The sequence below is a fragment of the Balaenoptera borealis genome (genome assembly GCF_965194805.1).
Source record: "Balaenoptera borealis genome assembly, chromosome: 6".
Taxonomy (NCBI): domain Eukaryota; kingdom Metazoa; phylum Chordata; class Mammalia; order Artiodactyla; family Balaenopteridae; genus Balaenoptera; species Balaenoptera borealis.
Window position 1 is genome coordinate 60,663,374 of NC_138863.1, and position 20,649 is coordinate 60,684,022.

General features: G+C 44.7%; 1 protein-coding gene across 9 annotated transcripts in view; it reads right to left on the minus strand.

The window, feature by feature from the left end:
• Positions 1 to 20,649, minus strand: part of LOC309630332 (uncharacterized protein) — a gene marked incomplete at its 5' end in the record, with an annotated part of 251,439 nt that overhangs the window by 63,005 nt on the left and 167,785 nt on the right. For 5 of the 9 annotated variants that reach the window (XR_014245600.1, XR_014245601.1, XR_014245604.1 and 2 more), the window contains 2 exons: positions 3,504 to 3,628; positions 4,511 to 4,569. Coding sequence is in view for 1 of the 9 variants with exons in the window: in XM_082395446.1 (XP_082251572.1) it covers positions 3,574 to 3,628; positions 4,511 to 4,569 (114 nt within the window). Of the gene's footprint in view, positions 1 to 3,503; positions 3,629 to 4,510; positions 4,570 to 9,500; positions 9,624 to 11,580; positions 15,116 to 20,649 lie in introns of all 9 variants that reach the window. The other 4 variants (XR_014245599.1, XR_014245602.1, XR_014245606.1 and 1 more) reach the window with 2 other exon arrangements.

Sequence of the window (20,649 nt, forward strand, 5' to 3'; positions counted from 1 at the left end):
TCTACTCTTGGACATGGAGGTTATTTCTACTTCGATAGAACTTTCTAGCTGTCATATCCAGAGGCAGAAGGGTGTGCCTTGGAAGGTAATGAGGTGCCCACCTTTGGAAATATTCCATCACAGGGAGGAAAGAGATAAGACACAGCATGGGCGTGGGTGGTTCCTGGACTCTATGACATCTCAGGCCCTTCCTCACCTCCTCAAGATGCAGATGATAGGGTGTAAAAGATATGGAGACGTGATCAGGGAGAGTCGCTGTGCCCTCTCTGTTTCATCTTCCCATTCTGCTGCCTGAGCCCACAGGCTGCGCAACATTCCTCCTCTGGATACCCCCAAGGTCAGCACCCCACACAACACCCCATCCCAAGGTCACACTATCTCTCTCACTATCTCCTGTCAAGGAGACTAGCCTGAATCACTCTTCACAGGCTTTAAAATTGCCTGAATATAGACAGAAACATCTCTGGCTCTTATCAATGGGGCCAAACATGAGTATCAGTGGGAAGCACCTAGGCCTGGACCAGCGGGGCAAGGATGGAGAGAGCCTAAGACACCAGGAGCTAGTGACAACATGAGTGAGGCTCCTCTGCTGCCTCTTGCTGCTTTGAAGCCTATCTGTGGCTTTCCAGCCTGCCACGGGGACAGGGAAGGGGCAGGTATCTTCATTATGACTGCTCAGCAAACACCACCGGGGTCATGTAGGTGAGCTGGGTAATGCAAGGAGTGAGAAGTGTCAGTTCCCAAGGGTTGTGTGCTAGGGGGTCACAGACACTGGAGTGGTGTTGGGGGACAGGGCAGATACCTGCCTTATCAGTGAAGGGTTTGATATCAGCCTTTGCTATATATAGTTATGCTTCAAGGGATGTGATCTGACTTAAGTCTAAATGAATCTAAATTTACCTTCCATGGAATCACAGAAGTATTCATACTCTTCAACAGGGTCAACATCCCAAGACTACAATTCAAAAACTAGAATTCAAAACCAAGATTTTTAAGACACAAGCAACTTGCCAGATGACAACTCAATGACAAAAAAATAGCCATTAGCAACACCACCAGTTTATTCTCAGTTACACGGACCTTAGCTCACCCCTCCAGTATCTTGCTCTTTTAAGTGGGTTTAGGGAACAAATATTTAAAGGTCAAATAATTTCGGTAAACTTCAGTGATATAATATTGCTAATGCCAAGCACAAAACAACCCAGTAAGAAAAGTTGCAAGTATTTGCATTGTCTCTTTTCTAAAAATGGAGCTCCAATTGCTTGCTGGATGAATGGAATTGGAAAGGTCAGCAGTCCCAAAGGTCATTTTCTTGCCTGTGAACATTGTGTCTACCACACAGCACAATCACGTGTGCATCAGCAGCTCACTAGGGGCAGACCAAAGGCTGGAGCCAGGGATCTGAGCAGAGGAATCATTTGTGTCTCAGCTCTGCCAACAGCTGCCCCCTAGGCATGTCTCTTAATTACTCCACGACTTAATTTCTTCAAGCTCTTATTTGGGTCCATGAATCTGGCCACCAGAAGGAATCTTGAGAAGTCTCTTCTACTAATAGCTGCCCCCTTTCCCCCAGGTTAATATCAAAGGAACCCTCTTTAATTTTATTAAATTAATAAAATATCCTTCTTAATGTTATTTTACCTTTGGATTACGGACAAGTCTCATTCTGTTCATCATAAGTCTCTTAAAATTTTATTGATTCTAAGTCCTCAAACAGAACAAAGTATACCTAAACTTGGTAAAGCACAAGTTTGAGAAAATGTTAAATATCCCACTTATATTCTCGACTGCAACCCTCATAAGATGCAGGACATTGTATGAGGCAATCTGCTGGTTTATAGAGCTGGGTAGACTATGTCCCTGGTCTCCATGAACTTCCAGCATAGAGGAGAAACAATGACTAATACAGATATTAAGAGAGAAAGGAAAAGGATACATAGGTTACACACAAAATACGAACAGCTCTAGTAGACACATCTGGGACATCTGTCCAGCCCACAGTGACCAGCTTTCTCTGAGAGCTGCCTCTTCCCTCAGATACCACATCCACAGCCATGTTTACACACCATCACTCACCCCCCATCTCAGCCACGGCTGATTGGACCAGCGGTGGACACCTCACCAAGCTGAGCCAAATTCTCTGTCCTGGGAAGCTGGAATTGTAATTCAGAGCACCTGTAAACTCAGACAATTTAGGTGCCTATACCTCTGGAGAAGAAGGAGGGCAAAAGAGAGCAGAGGGGAGCAGCCCGAGGCCCTGTGTGCTCCCACCCCCAGAGGCTGGGAAGACGGCTGCCTTGGTTGCTAACGGCTTTGCCCTTTCTGGTACCCGGCCTGCATGGGGCCCCAAGGACACTCCTATCTTCCTGAAACATCCTTGTTTCCTATGAGAAGTTTCCCCTTTCTCCTTGAGCTGGCTCAGGCTGCTGCTACATTCAAAGCCACCTTGACTAGGCCCTGATCATTAAATGCCCCTCCTCATATAAAAGAGACACAGATAATCCAAAACAGCCAAGAGTCCAAAAGCCATTTTTGGCCCTGGAGGACATCGTGAAATGAGTATGTTTAAATTGCTGAAATTCAGAACACCTTGAACGACAATGCAAGCCCGCAGCAACGTAAACCTGATCGGCAGAGTCCAGCGAAGCCTGTCTGTTTCCTCTGTCCTGCCCTAGGCTCTGCTCTCCTCTGCTCTCTGGTCCTCACAGGACGAGGAAGCATTACCACTTTCCCTCCCCTTCCACCCATCTCCCCCGCAGACCCACAGCTGAGCACCTCATGTTTTGGGAGGAACCTTTAAAGGCCCTTCCTGAAAGCATCGAGCGCAACAGACGGCCGCCTGAGAAAACGGTAGAGGAAGCAAGAAGACCACTGGATTCTTTTTAGAAAAAGTTTACCATCACACCTCAGATAATTTATAAAATAAATAATGCCTAAAAGACATGCAAAAGACAACCTGTGAGTGGCTGGCTTCCTGGTCAATGAGGGTTTCCAGTGTGGTTCAGAAGTTTTGATGGAAGAGCCATGTAGAAAGGAACCTGATTAAGGATCCATAGGAACAAAAACCGTTGCAGGAACGAGAGGGCAGAGGACTATTTCAGAGCAGCCTGAATGTTCATCTGGCTGAGGAGAGTGTGCAGGGTGGGGTGGAGGGTGGTGGGAGCGCTGGTGCTGTCCTTACAAAGCCTGGCAGGCCCCGTATCCTGGGAAACAGAATCCACCAAGTGCATTGAGAGAGATTTCTTGGTATAACCCAAGCTTTCCCCATGGCGAAATAATCCTTGCTTCTTCCTCTTGGCAGCTCCGCAACAAGTACAATTAGGTTATAAGCACACACATGCTCTCACATACACACCCCTTCACACACACCCACAGAGATACACGCACCGTATCTCATATTCTACTGCGTGTTCCCAGAGTTCCTCTCATCACTACCCAACACCTACATCTTAAGTAGATTATGGACCTATTAAACATCACAGAGACCAAGGATCGTGTGGTACCTTATAGATGTGCCCACGAGGAACAGCTTCCAGTTTATAAGGACTTGGTCGTGGAGATGACTGCATTCAATCACAAAACGAGGTGACTTGGAGGGACCTCAGGGAGCCCTCTTCCAACACAGCTCCTTCAGTTTCCAGAAGAAACAAAGGTTGGGTGTGGTTACAAAAAATGATCTTAGTCCAAAGATCCCCTAGGCTTGACCAGGCTATTTTTTGTCTTCCAGTCTAATAGGACAGGCCAGCCTGGCTCGGCTCCCAGGCCTCGCATGCGAGGTTTGGCCAACAGGCCTCACAAATGTCCAGCAGAGAGGTTGCCAAGCCCAGGCCCCACCCGGCTCGTTATCTGCCCGCAGGGTTCTCCCATGACTCTCTGGCTGGCCCTGCTGCCACCTCTCTTTGTGGGCCATCTGTACCGCCATGGCTGCTGGTGTGTTCAGTCAAAGGTCCTGCCTCTGTTTGGTTGATAAGCACGGTCAAGTTCCAAATCCCACTGCTACGACACAGGCACTCCTGCCCCGATTGTCTTCGAAGCCTGCACTACCTTGACACGTTGTCACCTAGGGCCTAGGGTGACCCAGGCCTAAGGTCTGGGCACAAGGAAGAGGGGGAAGCTGCAGTCCTGAGTCACAGAGCCAGGCTTTTCTCTCCAGAATCACCATACTGCATTTCCCTGCCAGTTGGCTCTTTTAAATTATTCTTTTGTGCCTCAATTATTACAGCTCTCCCAGGTCCTGAAAAGCTTCTTTCCTGGAAAACACTTGAAGCAGCCAGTAAAAGTACTGACTAGCTTAAGAGATCTAGGTCAATGCTTCTAAAAGTGAGGTTCACAGCAGAAACACTGGGTGCTTGTTCAAAATGTAGGCTCACGGCACCATCCCAGGCTTTCTGAATTAGAATCTCTCAGAGTAGGGGCTGGAAATCAGATTGTTTAACAAGCCCCCAGGTGAATGTGATGTGCACTAAAGTGGTAAGACCCACTTGACCCATTGTGGGTCTGACTCAGTTACCTCTGGCAGCACGGGGTGGTCCTTTCCCTAAGTCCTCCAGGTCTTTTCTTCTGAGCCTTCTGTGAAGGAAAAGTACAAAGAACTTTGCAAATGTCAACTTAATGACTAAGATTATCATTCCTTGGAGGCAGACGTCTATTGCTTTCTCCTGGACCTCACCTTATCAAGTCCCAGTAGGAGGATAATTGCCCATGCAGGATACCTAAACCACCTTTCATCCCCTACTCTATATAAAATGTTTAGTCCCTGCCCGCAATCCCGTGAGATCCATTTCAAAGTTTAATGACCATTTGGGGGCATAAATCTACAGTGTTTCTTTTTGAGTAGCAAAGATCTCTGGAGCCACTGACTTCCATTCTACCTGTTTAGAAGATAATATGAAGATTCTGACAACTCAGCTTTATTTAAAAAAATTTTTTTTTATTGCAGTATAATTGTTTTACAATGTTGTCTTAGTTTCTGCTGTACAATGAAGTGAATCAGCTATATGCATACATACATCCCCTCCCTCTTGGAGCTCAGCTTTATTTTTAAAAGAAGCCCACAGGAATACAGAAGGCACCACTCCCTTCTGCTGGCTAAAATACCAAGATAAGTAAATGAGATCTTATTCTTGTGCCCAGGATGACTCTTCATCTATTGACAGAGAGGCGACAATCAATATTAGATCTGCAGCCTTGTTCCAACCATGAGCAAAAAGCTGACAGTGCATCCTACACGTATTTTGTGTTTGCATCTTGCCTCTAAAGAATCCAAAGCACTTCCACCTGTTTCTGTGTGTACTCTGTCATGGAGGAAGGCAGTTATCCACTCTACTTCATGAATAACTCTTCTGTGGCCAAAGGAATATGTGATGTGTTCAAGGTAGAGCACTTAAGTAAAAGCAGAATTCTAGTAATTAATTAAGGTGACTTGATCCTTGGGTCAGAAAACTGAGCTACACCCTTCGCATGAAATTGTCTTTTGGCGTATTCAAGACATCTTAATCTTGTTGGCATTCAGTCTGCAAATAAAGCTGAACCACAGGTAACTCCACTTCTGTATCCTTTTCCCCACCTTTTATGCCCTGCTTTCTGACATTAGGGATCTCACCTGTTCATATGATTCATCAGAGAAAAAAATAGCATTAATTAACATCAAAATGTTAAGGACTTAACGTATTTTCCCACAGATATCTGGATTATGAAAGAGAAGCCTAGAGGAGGATTGTTTTACCCAAAGAAATGGCTGGCTAATGGTGAAATTTTAGGCATCAGTGGGATAGGAAACTTCCTACTATTCCTTTAGACGTATATTCTGCCCAAGCAGAATGTCAAAACCTGTCTATAAGATACAGTATATTAGAATGAAGAAACTGTCAAACATAATATGAATTTAAGCAAACAAACTCTGTTCCAAAGCACCTTAAGAAGGTGATATTGGAGATCTAGAATCATAACATTAAATAAACCTGTAAACCTGGAGACTTCTAGTGTGGCCCAAGATGGAAAAATAAAAACTGTATTTATTTTCCCACCCAAGACACCTAAAAAACCAGACAAAATATATGAAAATAGTTCTCAACACATTGGACATCAGGCAATGAAGGGCAGTGATCCCTGAAAGATGAGAAATGGATGAGCCCTAAGATTGCCCCAGCTTATTGCATTGAGAGAATTTCCAGCCCACAGCACAAGAAGGGGGAACCCAGATGGAGTCTGGCTGTCTCACTGAGTAGAGGAAACTGGGGAGGCCGAGGTGGCTAGAGTCCACAGGGTGGAAACGAGAGAGATGCACAGAGAGAGGACTGTGGAGATGGGCAGAGGATCCCCCTTGAGGATTCAGCTGCGTATTGTTCAGTGCCTGCAAGAGAGGAAACTGCCTGAGGCTGGAGAAAAGACTACCTAAAAGGGTTAGAGGGGACAAGGAGCAGAGAGCTTACAAACGGTTGGGAATAATGCCTGTTCCCATCAGCCAGAGTGAAAAACCTTATAATTCACAGGGTGTGGGATAGACTACTCAGAAAGGTCTTAACTTGGTAGTAAGGAAAATTAACCCTAGACTAAACACTGCCTCAGTCCCACCTAACAAAGCTTACTGAAGAAGAAACAGATAACCTGAATAGCCCTATCAAAGAAATTGGATTTGTAGTTTAAAACCTTTCCACAAAGTCAACACCAGGCTCAAATGCCTTCACTTGGGAATTTTGCCAAACATTTAGAGAAGAAATAATATCAATTCTATACAAACTCTCCCAGAAAATTAAAGAAGAGAAAATACTTTCCAAGATTCTATAAGGCCAGCATTATTCTGATACCAAAACCCAGACAAAGATATTATAAGAAACAAACTGCAAACCTATATTCTTTACACAGAGATGCAAGGATTCTCAACAAGATTTTAGCAAATTGATCCAAAAATGTAAGCCAATAAAATTATATGTAAATACACGGAAATAATACTAGCCCTGATGAGAAAATACATCATTAGTTTGAGGCACAAACATTTCTCTTTAAAAGCAGTGACTATTTAAGAGCTATCTGTAAGCCATGTGTTCATTTAATAATTATCCCTTGTGGCTATTAAAATAAAGACAGATTACTTGCTGATGGCCAACAATGAACAAGTCCACAGACTGTGGGTCTGCCTTTTCAGTGTTACTTATACTGTGAGTTCCCCATGAGCAATAGCTGGGTTTTCCCATCTTTGTATTGTCAGGGCTAGCAGAATCCCTGGCATATTATCAATCCTTTCTTCTTGTTCCCAGCCTCTTAGCATGGGATATAATAAATGTCCTTGTTGTTCCGGCCAGTCAAGTAGAAGTTCCCACCAGTCAAGTTGAAGTTCCCTTACTTGAAGTCAGGGGCATCAGAATGGACACAACCATTGAGCTGAGTCTCAGTTTCCTCAGCTACAGAAGAAGGAGAGTACAATCTGCTTTCTCGGGTTTTGAGGGCAGTAAATAAGATAATGCGTTTAGAACTTCTTGCACAAGTTCTGTCTAAATAACTGTGAGTTCCCTTCACCTTCTCTTTCCCCTTTCTTTCTTATGGAATTTTCAATCTAAATATTAGAGGTACAAAGTTCAACACACATGAAGCTTATAGACCTGTCACTCTGTTTTGTCAGCTGCTAAATTTGATGCCACCTATTTTGAGAGAACTCATTTTTACGTTAACTTTTATTGATTTTCTCTCTTACTTGTGTTACTATTAAACTCACCGAAGGATTTATTCCAGGAAACAATCAAAAGAAGGTCTATGAATGAAAACCTAACTTTGCACTAGGTAAGCAACAAAGAAAATGGCTGAGAAGACTCTTCCTTCCAGGTAAGTGGGGAGGGGAAATATAAGGGTAGGGGAATAAGAGGTACAAACTATTAGGTATAAAATAAGCTTAAAGGATATACTGTACAACACGGAGAACATAGCCAACATTTTATAACAACTGTAAATAGAGTATAACCTGTTAAAATTATGAAACATTATATTGTACCCCTGTAATTTATATTATATTGTACATCAACTGTACTTCGAAGAAGGAGATGGAGGAGGAGAAGGAGAAGAAAAAGATGAAGACTCTTCCAAAAAATAAGCCATTTTGCTGGTAACCCAGCAGCTGCAGCCCATGTTCATTCCATCACGATTTTCAAGATTTTTCTATTTGGAAAATGTTAAATTTACAGGAAAGTTGCAAGCACAAGGAATAATAGTGCTAAGAGCACTCATATACTCTTTACCCAGACTCACCTATTGCCAACATTTTGCCCATTTGCTTTATCATTGTTTCTCTCTGTCCCAATCTCTCTCTCTCTATCTTTGTATATATTTTTTATTTTTTCTGAATCATTTGAGGGTAAGTTGATGATGATGCCCATTATAATATTAATTTTAAATTTCATTTTAGAATTTAAGCACTTTAACAACAGATACTTGTACATGATTTGTGCATGGTTCAAAACCCAAAGTGTATAAAAGGGGATAGAGTTGAAAACAGATCTTCCTCCCATCCCTATGCCCTAGACACCCTATGTCGCAGCATGAGAACTTAAAATTCAGAAAGGAATGTATCTTGAGATTCTCTGAACCCATTTTCTTTCCCAATTATATGAAAACTTCCCTATATCCAAAACAATTGAAAAAAGTATATTTACCCAAAAGAGAAAATCCAAGAGACCTAGTACCTATCAGAACCCCTCAGAAGCCACTGCTTTGTGGTGCTACAAAGGTTTGAGACTTTTGGTTTTACTTAGCCATTTATTTATTCAACATTTCTTCGTTCATCTACCAATCCTTTATTGAGTCCTAGGCCCTGTGCTAGCGTGATACATTGTATTTTCCAAAATTTCCCGTCCCACATGCTCTTCTCACAGTGTGATTCTGCCACTCCTCCCACAGAGAGGTGGATCTATGTTCCCTCCCTGACTTGTGACCACAGCAGAAGTGACATTATTTATTTAACTTCCAAGGCCAGGTCATAAAAGGTAATATAGCTTCTTCCACCAGGTTCTCTTGGGATGCTTATTTTTGGAATCCTGATACCATTGTGTGAGGAAGCCCAAGCTGCCCTGTGAAGAAGCCCATGTGGAAAGGAACTGACGGTTTTCACCAGCTTGCCAGGCTTATGAGTGAGCTGCACTGGAAGACTTCCAGTGGAAGTGGCCACTTCAGTGGAGCCCCAGTGGAGCCACCCCAGCTGACACTGCACGAGGAGGGTTGAGTTGTCCCTGTGGAACCCTGTCCATGTTGTGGATTTGTGAGCAAATTAAATCATTTTTGTTATTTTAACCTACTAAGTTTTAGAGCATTTTTCACAACAGTTAACCAGAAGAGCTAGGTACAGAGGATGCAAAGATAGAGAGATCTATTAGGGAAGGTACCTGCCTTCAAAGACCTCATACTCTAGCGGAGGAGGTGGGCAAGTCAACAGAAATTAACTAAATACAATATGATGAGGACTTTCTATATAAATACCATTCCTATATAACATTTTAAGAAATGGGAGAAATTACCTGAATTTGATGGAGACTCAGAAGGATTTGAAGAAAACAAAAGCTGAGTTAGGTCTTGAAGGATGAGCAGGAGTTCATCAGATAGAGGCAAGAGGTCCCGTCCATCACTGCAGTGCCACAGAACTTTGTAGAGAATGTAAAGAAGGGTGGTAAGGAGGGCAGAGGTAGGATAAAACCCGAGAGAAGAAAGGATTCAAGTTAAGGATGTTGGTTAGAATGAGAACAGAGACAGACAGGAAGCAGGAAGTGGGGAGGCTGAGAGACGGAGAGAGCAGGAAATATATGAGGCCCCAGGATAACTGGGGCTGCTGAGCAGGACAGGGTCCTCAGAGAGCCCAGGGCCAAGAACCGGGCCTGATTCTGCCTCTGACATATGAGCTATGTGAGCTGTAGGAGCCTGGGAGAACCCCTCTGTCAACAGAGGGGTGGGAACTTAGGAGCTTTAAGGCCCTGTCCAATTCTGTGACATTTAAAGTCACAAGTGTAAGGGTCAGGGTTTCTCAAAATGTGGCCCCATAGAGTCAGGTTGCCTGGGTACCTGCTAACTTAAATCATATCAGCTCCCCAGGTTATCCCGATGCCAATTATGTTTACCAAACATTATTGTATGAACTGAATGGAATTGAACTGCTCTTCCTCTTGGTTTCTTTGCATAAAATTGAGAACAAAGAAACGTTTGCATTCTGTGGGCAATACTGTAGAAATGTAACATACAACTGTGTAAGATTTCTTTTAAATACCACACCATTTTACCCGAACTGAAAACTGATTCTTTTTCCTTTAGATGAGAAAGTAGTATCTCGCTTTCCCTTTTTTCTTAAGGAAGCAAACTTACTCCATGGGAGGGGCCAGTAAAGTGTCCTCCTTGCCATCAGGAGCTGAGGCTACTCTGAGAAGACTTGAAAGCCCCAGGGAGGGAGGCTGGTGGGTAATTCAGGATGGACATGTTGAAGTTTACTCCATAACCCCCTCTGGCTGGACAGCCACTGACAGCATCAGCCTCTTGTTGTGATAAACACGGCAAAAACACCAGCATCTTTTAGAATCTTCTAAACAGTTAGTTGTACAAGAGATGAGGGTGATTGATTTCATTGGCGGGTACGGGAGCAGAGCCATGGGAGGAATCTTCTGGAAGAGAAAATCGGGGCCTGGACAAGCTTCTTGAAACCAGGCAAGTAGAAGCAGAGCTGAGGCACGACCTGCTTTCCAAATGTTAATGAGTGTTCTTAATCAGATAAGGGTGGCTCTCTCCAAGAGTTCTGCTCCCACACACCCTAGTTTGAGGCTGAGCTAGCCTGGCTTGCTCTTGATTAAACTCAGCCCGGATCTCATCCAAGGGCAGGCCTGGTGTTTTTATCTTTTAAAACATCAGGAGAATTGTTAAATAAGACAAATTTAGGAAATATAAATTCCCCCACCTCCCTTAATCTCAACAAACTCATAGAAGCACACGTGTGTCTATTTGGCCCAGAAGATTCAGCAGTTAGCTGAAAAATGATCAGATCCTATAAGAAAAAGAAGGAAAACACAGAGAGAGAGAGAATGGAAAAAGGAGCGCATGGAGGGGAGATGGGCCAAGTCCGGCAGTGTAGTCCAGGGCGTTTACTTGTGCGGGCTCCTTCGCCTGGTAACGTGAAATGGATCTCAGTCCCTGAAGGGAGAAGAAGGAAGCCCCTTGGGGCAGGAAGCGCTGTGTCCTGGCCGAGGGCCCCTCCCGCCGCTGCTGCCAGGAGGTCTGCAGACTCACTGCTTGTTCCTGAGGGTCACTGAATTTTGGCAGCATCCACTGGCCGCGTCCTCCTCCCCTCCCACAAGCGGTGCCCGCTGCTGCCGGTGCTGCCCCACCCCAAACAAGAGGTTCGGGGAAGCAGCCCCTTTTGTAAGGCACTCCAGGAATTTGTGATTTATAGGGAGGAGACACCCCTAGGTGTGAGAACACAAGCCCCAAAGAGACAAGGACCTACAGCATATATTTTAGCTCTTTCTTTTCCCTAATCTGTAGCACTTCTGAGGGGTCTATTAAAGCTTCTAAAGGGCAGAGGGTGGGGAGGTGTTGCCTAATCTAGCTTTTTTCTCTCACCCCAACTTTTCTTCAAGGATTCACTTCCATGTCTTCGTGACATAATTGTCCTGAGTTGATTTTTTGCAAACCCAAATTCATGTCAATGCCAAGAAAGAAAATTCTTCCAACCTGTAAGACATCAAAAGCAAGGCTGGCTTTACCCCATTAGACAATAGACAGGCTCACGGAGCCACTGCTAGTTCAGGCTCAGGGTGGGGTCACCAGGAGGAGGATCAAGGGGACTCAGGCTTTACTCATCACCTGAGTCCATTACAGGCCTGACAAGCTCTGCCAAAAGATAAACACCACAAGGGAAAAGAACTTTGCATAAATATCGCCATGAAGACAAAGAACAATGTTCATGATTTTTATGTCCACGGGAGCTCAGGCACAAAGGCATATTGGAAACTTCTTTTTCTTCTACATTATGTAAGGACTGGTCCATGAGACAAGCCTCTGTACCCCCAAGCAAAGGGAACCCAAATCCCCTAACATTGGAGGGCTTACAAGACAGCCAGGGTCGGGCGCCACCTTGGAGAAGGCAAAGCAACCAGATCAGGGGATGGAAAAAGGAAATATGATCTTTTTTCAAGGTCCTTCCACGGATTTTAGCATCTAGTGCATACAAGTACTTCACAAAGTTTAATAACACAAGCCTTATAATGAAAAAGACAGTCTCCTGCTCCCCTCCCCAACCTGTCCTTTTCAGCCATTTCTTATATTTTCCCCCAGATTTCTGAATAATAAGCTTACACTGCTACTGATTTATCCATTTGGGACGTGACTTATTGGCTTCCTATTATGTTAGAGGACTCTTACATCTGCCTCCCTATTTTGTCTCCCCCTATTCTCTCAACATAGATAAATTATAATTTTTGGTTAAATCAACAGTTCGTGTTTACGTTATTAGATGTTGTTGCCACTGAGGACAGAAATGAACTGAAGTTTGATATCCTTGGTCTTCTGACATTGAGTGTTGCTATTGAGAAGTCCTGGGCCATCGCAACTCCTGTTCCTTTAAATGGAACCTGTTTTTATCCCTCTAGGGTCTTTATCCACAGTTTCTGAAATTTCAAAGTGGTGTAACGTGGTGTGGATCTTTTCAAATTCACAGGGAAATTTCCTGGTATTTTTTCTTTGCCAATTCTTTTACCTCGTTTTCTTTATTCTCTCTTTCTGGAATTCCTATTGGGTGAAGGTTGGCCTTCCTGGACTAATTCCTTTATTTTTTCTTATCATTTCTTCCTTCCTGGGCATCTTTATCTTTCGGTTCATCTTTCTGGGAGATCTTCCCACTTTATCTGCCAAATCTTCTTTTTTAGCTCTTCTATTTTTAATTTCTGAGAGATTCTCTTTCTTGTGCTTTTATCATTCCCGGATTAAAGCATTCTGCCTCTGATTAATGGGTACGGCACCACTTTTTATCTCCCAAAGAATATTAAATATACGTGTTGTGTGTTTGTGAAGTTTTATTCTGTTCCCCTGCATTGTTTCTGTTTCCTCCTAAATCTTTTCCCTGCTGGAATGTTTTTGGACTCTTTCATCTTGGAGGCTTTCCTCCAGAATCAGGTGACTCCTGGATGTGCATCCACATTGAAGTATAAGATCTAAAAATCTGATTCGTGGGTTTGCTTTGAGGTGTGGGCAGGGCCTGTTGGCTGGAAAATTTCATTGATGGAGACCGGGTGGTGAGCCAGCCTTTTCAGGGTGGGACCCCAAAGGGCATTCTCTGCAGGTCTTTTCTCTGCAGCCACTCAGTTCTCTGGGGTCTCTTTTATAAGAGTACTGTTTCCATTCATGAGGGCTCCACTCTCACAACCCAATCACCTTCCCAAGGCCCCACCTCCAAATACCAACATACTGGGGGTTAGGATTTAACATATGAATTTGGGGGACACAAACATTCAGTCCATTGCAGGAGGGGACATTCTAGTTCCCTTTGTGTCCTTACCTTATCTTTACTTTAGATGGTCTTTCTTTACTTAGATGATCAACTTCTCACTTTCCAACTTAAAATAGCCTCTACTTCCCAATGCATTTAAAAGTCAATACTCACTCAAAAAAGTGGAATGTTTTCCTGTAGTATTTTGCCTCTTTGTAAACTAAGTAAGATTTGACGCATATGTCACCTGCCGAACATTGACCCCTGTGAGGGCTTGGGATCGTCTCCACTCTTCTATGGGCCATAGGAGATGACACAATGTCCAGCACACATCCCACATCACAGCCCTTAGGAGCTACAAAAGATCTTAAGTTTATCTGGTCTAATCCCCTTCTTTTACAGATGATCTAAGTAAGCCCAAACAAGATGAAATTATTTACCCAAGACTCTGAGGAAGAGGTCAAGCCAAAACTTGACCTGGACCTTCCAACTCAGAATTAGCGCCCTCCACTCTACCAGGCAGGCCAGAACAGGTGTTCATAAGTATCTCATGTCTACATCACGACCTAATAATCCGTTTCTCCCCATCCTAGCCCAACTTTCTCTTTTCTTTTTAAATGTTGTTCTTTTAACAACAATAATGCTTAACATAAACCTAATAGTTAATTACATCAAAAGGAAAGAAAGTTAGGACATAAAATATTGTATGAATAACTACCTACCCAAATATAACACACAATCAAAAATACTCTCCATCAGTAGTTCCATTATGCATTCTCTCATAAAGCACGTCACAGGTCTGCACACTTCATGCCCCTGGATGCCGACTGCTTTGTGTACCTGCAGAGTCTTTGCTTTTTTTTAACTTGACAGAACTAGCCCCAGCTAACCTCTGTGCTGAGTGTTGCCTTCATTAAGGTCACCTGAGTGAGTTTAATTTCGAACACCTGACTGAAGGAGGTTCTGATTGTTTGCTTTTGTGTCTCACCCAAATGGACTTGTCCCACGTCACTGTTACTGGCTAGAGCCAGAACCAAACTTGGGTTCAGCTGCTCATCACTGAAAAATCAATGTTCGAGAGCCAAGGGTTGGTGCAAAAAGAAAGGTGCTTTATTCAGGAAGTCGCCAACCTGGGAAGATGGCAGCCTAGCATTCCAAAACCATCTCCCAGGTATCAGGGGACAAAAGGTTTTAAAGGGGAGTTTCAGGGGTGCACAGGTGGGAGGGCTACGTGCAGAACAGCACAGTCAGCTCCAACAATCATCTTGAAACCGGCCATGCGGTGGTCTGGTCAGCATCCTCTTGATTGCTTTAAGCGCAGTTAATCTGCAATTCCAGGGTAGGCACATTCCTATTTCATGGAGGCCAGTTCCTGTAACTGTGCAAGATGGAGCAGCTTATGTCATGGCTACAGTCTGGTCATTATGCAGTTAGCTTTTTCTCTCTGGTGGTGGTTTTAGTATCTGCAGAACAATTCAGGAAAGTGCCTCAGACACTGTTATCTATGTCCTTCAGGGAGGAACTAAAGATTCTGTGGCTGCTACATGGTTGATCCACTGTTCAAACTGTCACCAGCTCTCCAGGTCTGACTGCCATCCTTGTCACCACATGTTCACATCCTTTCCATCATCAATTCTTCAGTCAGGCTTTTGTGACTCAGGCGAGGCTTTTCTACAGACAAGAGGCAGGCAGAGGATACAGTGGGGGGGGTCTGTCCCCGGGAAGGCCCCATACGGTCCTGCTGGTTACATCACCACCCACTCCAGCACTCAGCAAAGGTTCATTGCAGGCCTACTGAATGCCAGGCACTGTTCTAGGCCTTTGGGATACAGCATGAGCAAAACAAAGACCCCTGCCCTTGGGGTGCTTACATTCTAACAATAAGCATTAAAAACAAAAAACGTGGTGGCGCAGTGGTTGAGAATCCGCCTGCCAATGCAGGGGACACGGGTTCGAGCCCTGGTCTGGGAAGATCCCACATGCTGCGGAGCAACTGGGCTCGTGAGCCACAATTACTGAGCCTGCGCATCTGGAGCCTGTGCTCCGCAGCAAGAGAGGCCGCGATAGTGAGAGGCCCGCGCACCGCGATGAGGAGTGGCCCCCGCTTGCCACAACTAGAGAAAGCCCTCGCACAGAAACGGAGACCCAACACAGCTAAAACAAAATAGTAAATTATACAGCATGTTGGATGGTGGAAAGTGATGTGGGAAAAAGAAAAAGTGCAGGGTAAGGGGAACAGGGAGTGCTGAGGCAGGTGGTCAGGAGAGGTGACATTTGAGCAAAGCCTTGAAGGAGGTGAGGGAATGAGCCCAGGAGATATCTGGGCAGGTTTCCCAGCAGAGGGAACAGCCAGGGTGAAGTCCTGAGGAGAGAGCATGTCCAGTCCGTTTGAGGTAACACCACTTCCTGATGGGTGACATATTTGGGGAAAGAATCCTAAGTAAGAGAGAGTTGTCATTTCCTGATTCCAGAGAGAAAAAAGAAAGGAAAACTTCTAGAAAGAAAGAGTGAGAACCTGGAGGTACGGAATCTGTAACAGTGGTGTGAGAGTGGCAATGGGAAAACTGGGTAGCCAGAAGAGATAACTGAGAAAAGAAGGTAGCACTGTAAAGTCAGGAAATTGCCGTGGGGATGACTCACAGCGGGGCTGAATCTCACACACCTTTGCACTCACGGCGTCTGGTGCAGAACAGAGCACACGGCAGGCCTGCGGAATGAAGGGATGACCGTTCTTAACACAGGACACTTCTTGTGCTTTGTGTGGTGAAGGACTAGAATCAGCCCAAGAGCTGTGCTATGAGGTCTGCTGCAAATTTGTCCTTGAACTTAATTTATTTCTAAGAAGGGGGATGTACCTCAAAGAAAAGTTTAGCAATATTTTTTCTATTCATTGGTTTATTCAGTCTGCTTAAAATCTAGTCCAGTGAACTATGGAGTCTGAGAAATGCATGTGCAGCTAAGACACGTAGGCACGTGGGAAGTTGTAACCTGGTAGTTGAACTGAGCGTGAGCGCAGTGCATATGTGTGTGTGTCCTTTATCAAGATGATGTTAATGAGGCTGGGAGAAATGGATATTAATAGAGTCTACAGATTTACAAACCTTTTCAGAAGGTATTTATATACATTCCAGCGTGACATTGAATTGCATCAAGGTTCTTTTGGCTGAAGTAACAGAAAGCACTTCAAACACTTAAGCAATAAAGAGTAATTTATTACAAAGATAGAGGTAGAGCCTGGAACCTCAGGGCAAGAAATCAGTTAGACATTCCCAAGGAGCTGAAACCCAGAACTAGCAAGTCAGTGGGAACCCAGGGGGCTCCCCACCGTCCTGCTCTTCCCCATCCTCATGCTGTGAGGCCACGTGGTCTCTTAGCCCTGCCTCTGTGCAGGTGTGCCCCCAACCCTTTTCTCTTGGCAGAACTGCTTTCTTCCCTGTCCATTCACCCGGCTTCCCCAGAATGCCTGGGTTTATATTACCTCCATTTCAGCAATAAATAGAGCCTGAGACCAGTAGTTTTCAGGCCAGTGTCTCCACCTGCTCCAAGAAACCACAACCAGTGGGACAGTCACGCGTTCAAACATGGCTGCCTGGGCGTTGACACTGACCTCAGTCAATTTGGCCTAAGTCACATTCATCAGGTTCTTTTCAGCAGCTAACGGCGACTCCGCTGGTTAGAGGTATGTGAGCGCTCTAGCTCCCCTCCCCAGCTACCTCCCTATGAGGACGGTGTCCAGATGAAAGCAGGGCTCATTCAGAATTCCGCCACACATACAAACATTTACACAGAAGCAGGCACAGAAACATCAGACCACTCAGAGAACTGGACGCTCAGAGACGTAGCGATTGACATCAGCTTGCACGGGAAGTTCACTCAAGGAAGGGAGAGGTGACAGCACTCCAACCGCAGAATCAGCTCAACTCCCAGCTGGCCGAATCCCCTGGGACTCATCAGTGCACAAAACTCAAAAAAGCCTCCATCCTAGCGCTTCTCCAAGGTGGTGGTAGGGGTGGGGTCCATCAGGTGGACTCACTCTAACACCACATGAACGCAAGGGCACAGCGCCCTTTACAACGTTCCTAGCCAATCCACAGTTCGTCCTTGCAAATCGTTCTGCTCGTTAATAGACCCTCTAGTCAAGATGCAGGTGGTTGTCTTCTGCCACCTTTGGAGAGTGGACTCCTGACCAGGACCCTCCAAATGTACCTACAATGCTCTGGGCTGTGGATTCCTGATTAGGGACTTCAAATGTGAACCAACCAGCCCTGGGCAAATGAACACACACAAATACACACACACACACACACACACACACACACACACACACACACAAAGGGCCCCTGCCAGATGAATTGGCCTCCTCTAAAGGGTTGTCTTGGAAGTTTTCCCCTGTGCCACTGCTGCTTACATGTCACTGGCCAGCCCTGTTAGCAAAAGAATCTGGGAATGTTCTTTATTAACTGCACATATCCTTATCTGAACAATACAGGGGTCTTGTTACCAAGGGAAAGGAGGGAATACAAATTGGTTGGGCAGCCAGCCCCCTCCGCTGAACTCACTGATCTAAAGCACATCACTTAACCCTTGTCTCAGTTTCCTTATCTATAAAATGGGATTATCAACATCTACCCTGCCAGTTTCTCAGGGTTTGTGTGAGAATCAAATGAAAACACTTAGAAAACTGAAAAGCCTTGTTCAAATAGAAGATATCATTCTGACAGTTTATACAAGAAACCACAGTGTTATATAACCATCAAAAGGGTCATTCTTTCAAATCAAAATGTAACCATACATAAGCACTTACTCTTGATTCCCCAAAGCTTACTTGTATTTTCCAGACCAGAAGGTGTCATTTTTTTATTGTCAAGGATCCTTTGTGACACTTGCTAGTTTATGGGAGGCTGACTGGACATATATGGAGGCTCTATAAAGGTATGTAACATTTACTGGGGCTTTCTCTGTGCCAGGTGCTGTGTTTCACATGAATTATCCACTTAATCCTCACACAGACTCCGGCGGTGGGCAGTGCTGTTATCCTCCCAGCCTGCTGATAAGGAAACGACGTGGGCGCCATCAGCACCTAACACAGGCAGTGGAGACCCAGGATTCCACTCTCGGCCACATCGGCAATGCCTGACATCGTCCTTTAATTCTAAAATGTTGTAGCTTCTAGTTACCATGTGTATGGCTAGAACTGTGTTCCCACCCCCTGCCCCTGCAAAATAGGTGTTGGAGTCTTAACCCCAGTACCTGTGTATGTGATACCTTATTTGGAAATAGGGTCTTTGCAGATGTCATTAACTTAAGATGGAGTCACACTGGATTAGGGTAGGTCCTAATCCAATGACTGTTGTCCTTATAAAAAGAGGGAAATTTGGATGACCACACAGAAGAGGAGGCCGAGTGAAGGCAGAGGCAGAGACTGGAGCGATGCATCTACAAGCCAAGGAACGCCAAGGACTGCCAGCAAACACCAGAAGCCACGAGAGAGGCATGGGGTGGTTTCTCCCTTACAACTCCCAGAAGGAACCGGCCCTGCTAACATCTGGATTTCAGACTTCCGGCCTCCAGAACTGTGAGAGAATAAATATCTGTTGTTTTTAAGCCACCAAGTGTCTGGTAGTTTGTAATAGCAGCTCTAGGGAACGAATACACCATGTGAATATGTGACGGCCCTAAAAGGAGCCTGGTGTGGACCAGTGCCTTCTCCACCTCTGTGCAAATGAAGTTGGGCTCATTCTCGGGCACAGCCTCAGCTTACCTAGGAGGTGCTGTCTTTACAGACCGAGCAAGTTCCTCCCCAGGCACGCTCCTGGTTCTGTGGAAGCCACTCTGACTGTGCCCCAAGCAGAGCAGGGGTCTCTGAATCCACCTGCGAGATGCAGGGTGCAGCCTGAGGGTCTCAGCCACAATCATGAGGACTGGCACACGTGTTCAAGTCACAAGATCCATTAGGGCTGGGCAAAGGGAAAAGCCTCTGACTTTTCTTTCTATTCCATTTCTATTCAGATTGCACTGAAATCTTTGTGGGGAACTAGATCTATTTGCTGGGTGAGGAATCATTTGCATTTTTGAAAACCATGATTTCCTCTACTTTTTGGTCATTCCATCTTCAAAAATGTTTGTCAAATCTACATAACACTTGTGCTTTTAAAAAAGCAGTTTTATAACACTCACCAAAACGGAAAGCCAGAATCACTTGCCAAGAATAAAAAGCAAAAGTATTAAAACATAAATATTTACCCATTTACTGTCTGTATATCAGGGAGCACACTGGCCAGAGAAAAGATGATTGGTAAATTGGGGAAGGATCCATGCTACTCTAATAGGCCAGATAATTTTTGTGAATAGAACTACTTTGAAAGCTACTGGAAAATATTAAGTAACAATATGAAAGAAGTTTATTATTGTAAACTTTATTACTGCACTGCCGTGAGGATTCTCAGACCACCACAGAGCTACCTGTTTGACACACATTCTGTAGAGATAGAATTCCAGAATGGGATAAATCTAACAGGCTTTTAAATAGTTAAGTGCCACTCACATTTAAAAGAACAGATGCTGGTATTTCAAGTCTGAGAAGATTAACAGTATGGACATCTGCCATCTGTATGACCTTGCTTAAGTGTCACTTTATCACCCCTGATAATAACTGGTGATGTGTCTTGTCTTGACTGGAGAAAATAAATAAGACTACTAGGCTAAGAAGAGATCTTTTCATTGTGCTGGTGAGAGGAGAAATCTGGACACCCAGCCAAAGAATACAGGCTAACCTTTGTTCAGAGACTCGCATGAAGAAGAGGGGAGAGGGCTGCTGGGATAAAGAGATACTTGTGTTTGCAGTGTGTAGGGGCAGATGGGATGCCACACTCCACGGCACACAACAAGCCTTCTACTGCGCTGAGGCTTGACACAAACAAGTGTGCCTATTTGGGTCTAATATTGCTTTTCCTGGAGTTGAAGGTTAAGACCCGTACAGGGATGTGATCCCAATACGGAAATGGAAGCATGAGGGCCTGGAATGCCAAGCCAGTTACCCAGCTTGTCGGCATGAACATTCAAGAGTTTGGCTGTCGTGGAAAACACTGAGAAAGTTGTGCGTGTTTCCTGCCACCACCTTTTCCTCTGAATGCTGCCCTTTGCAGAAGTAGCGGGCTAAGAAAATGCAGACCGTTCTCCACAATAATACTCCCAGGGTTAACCGA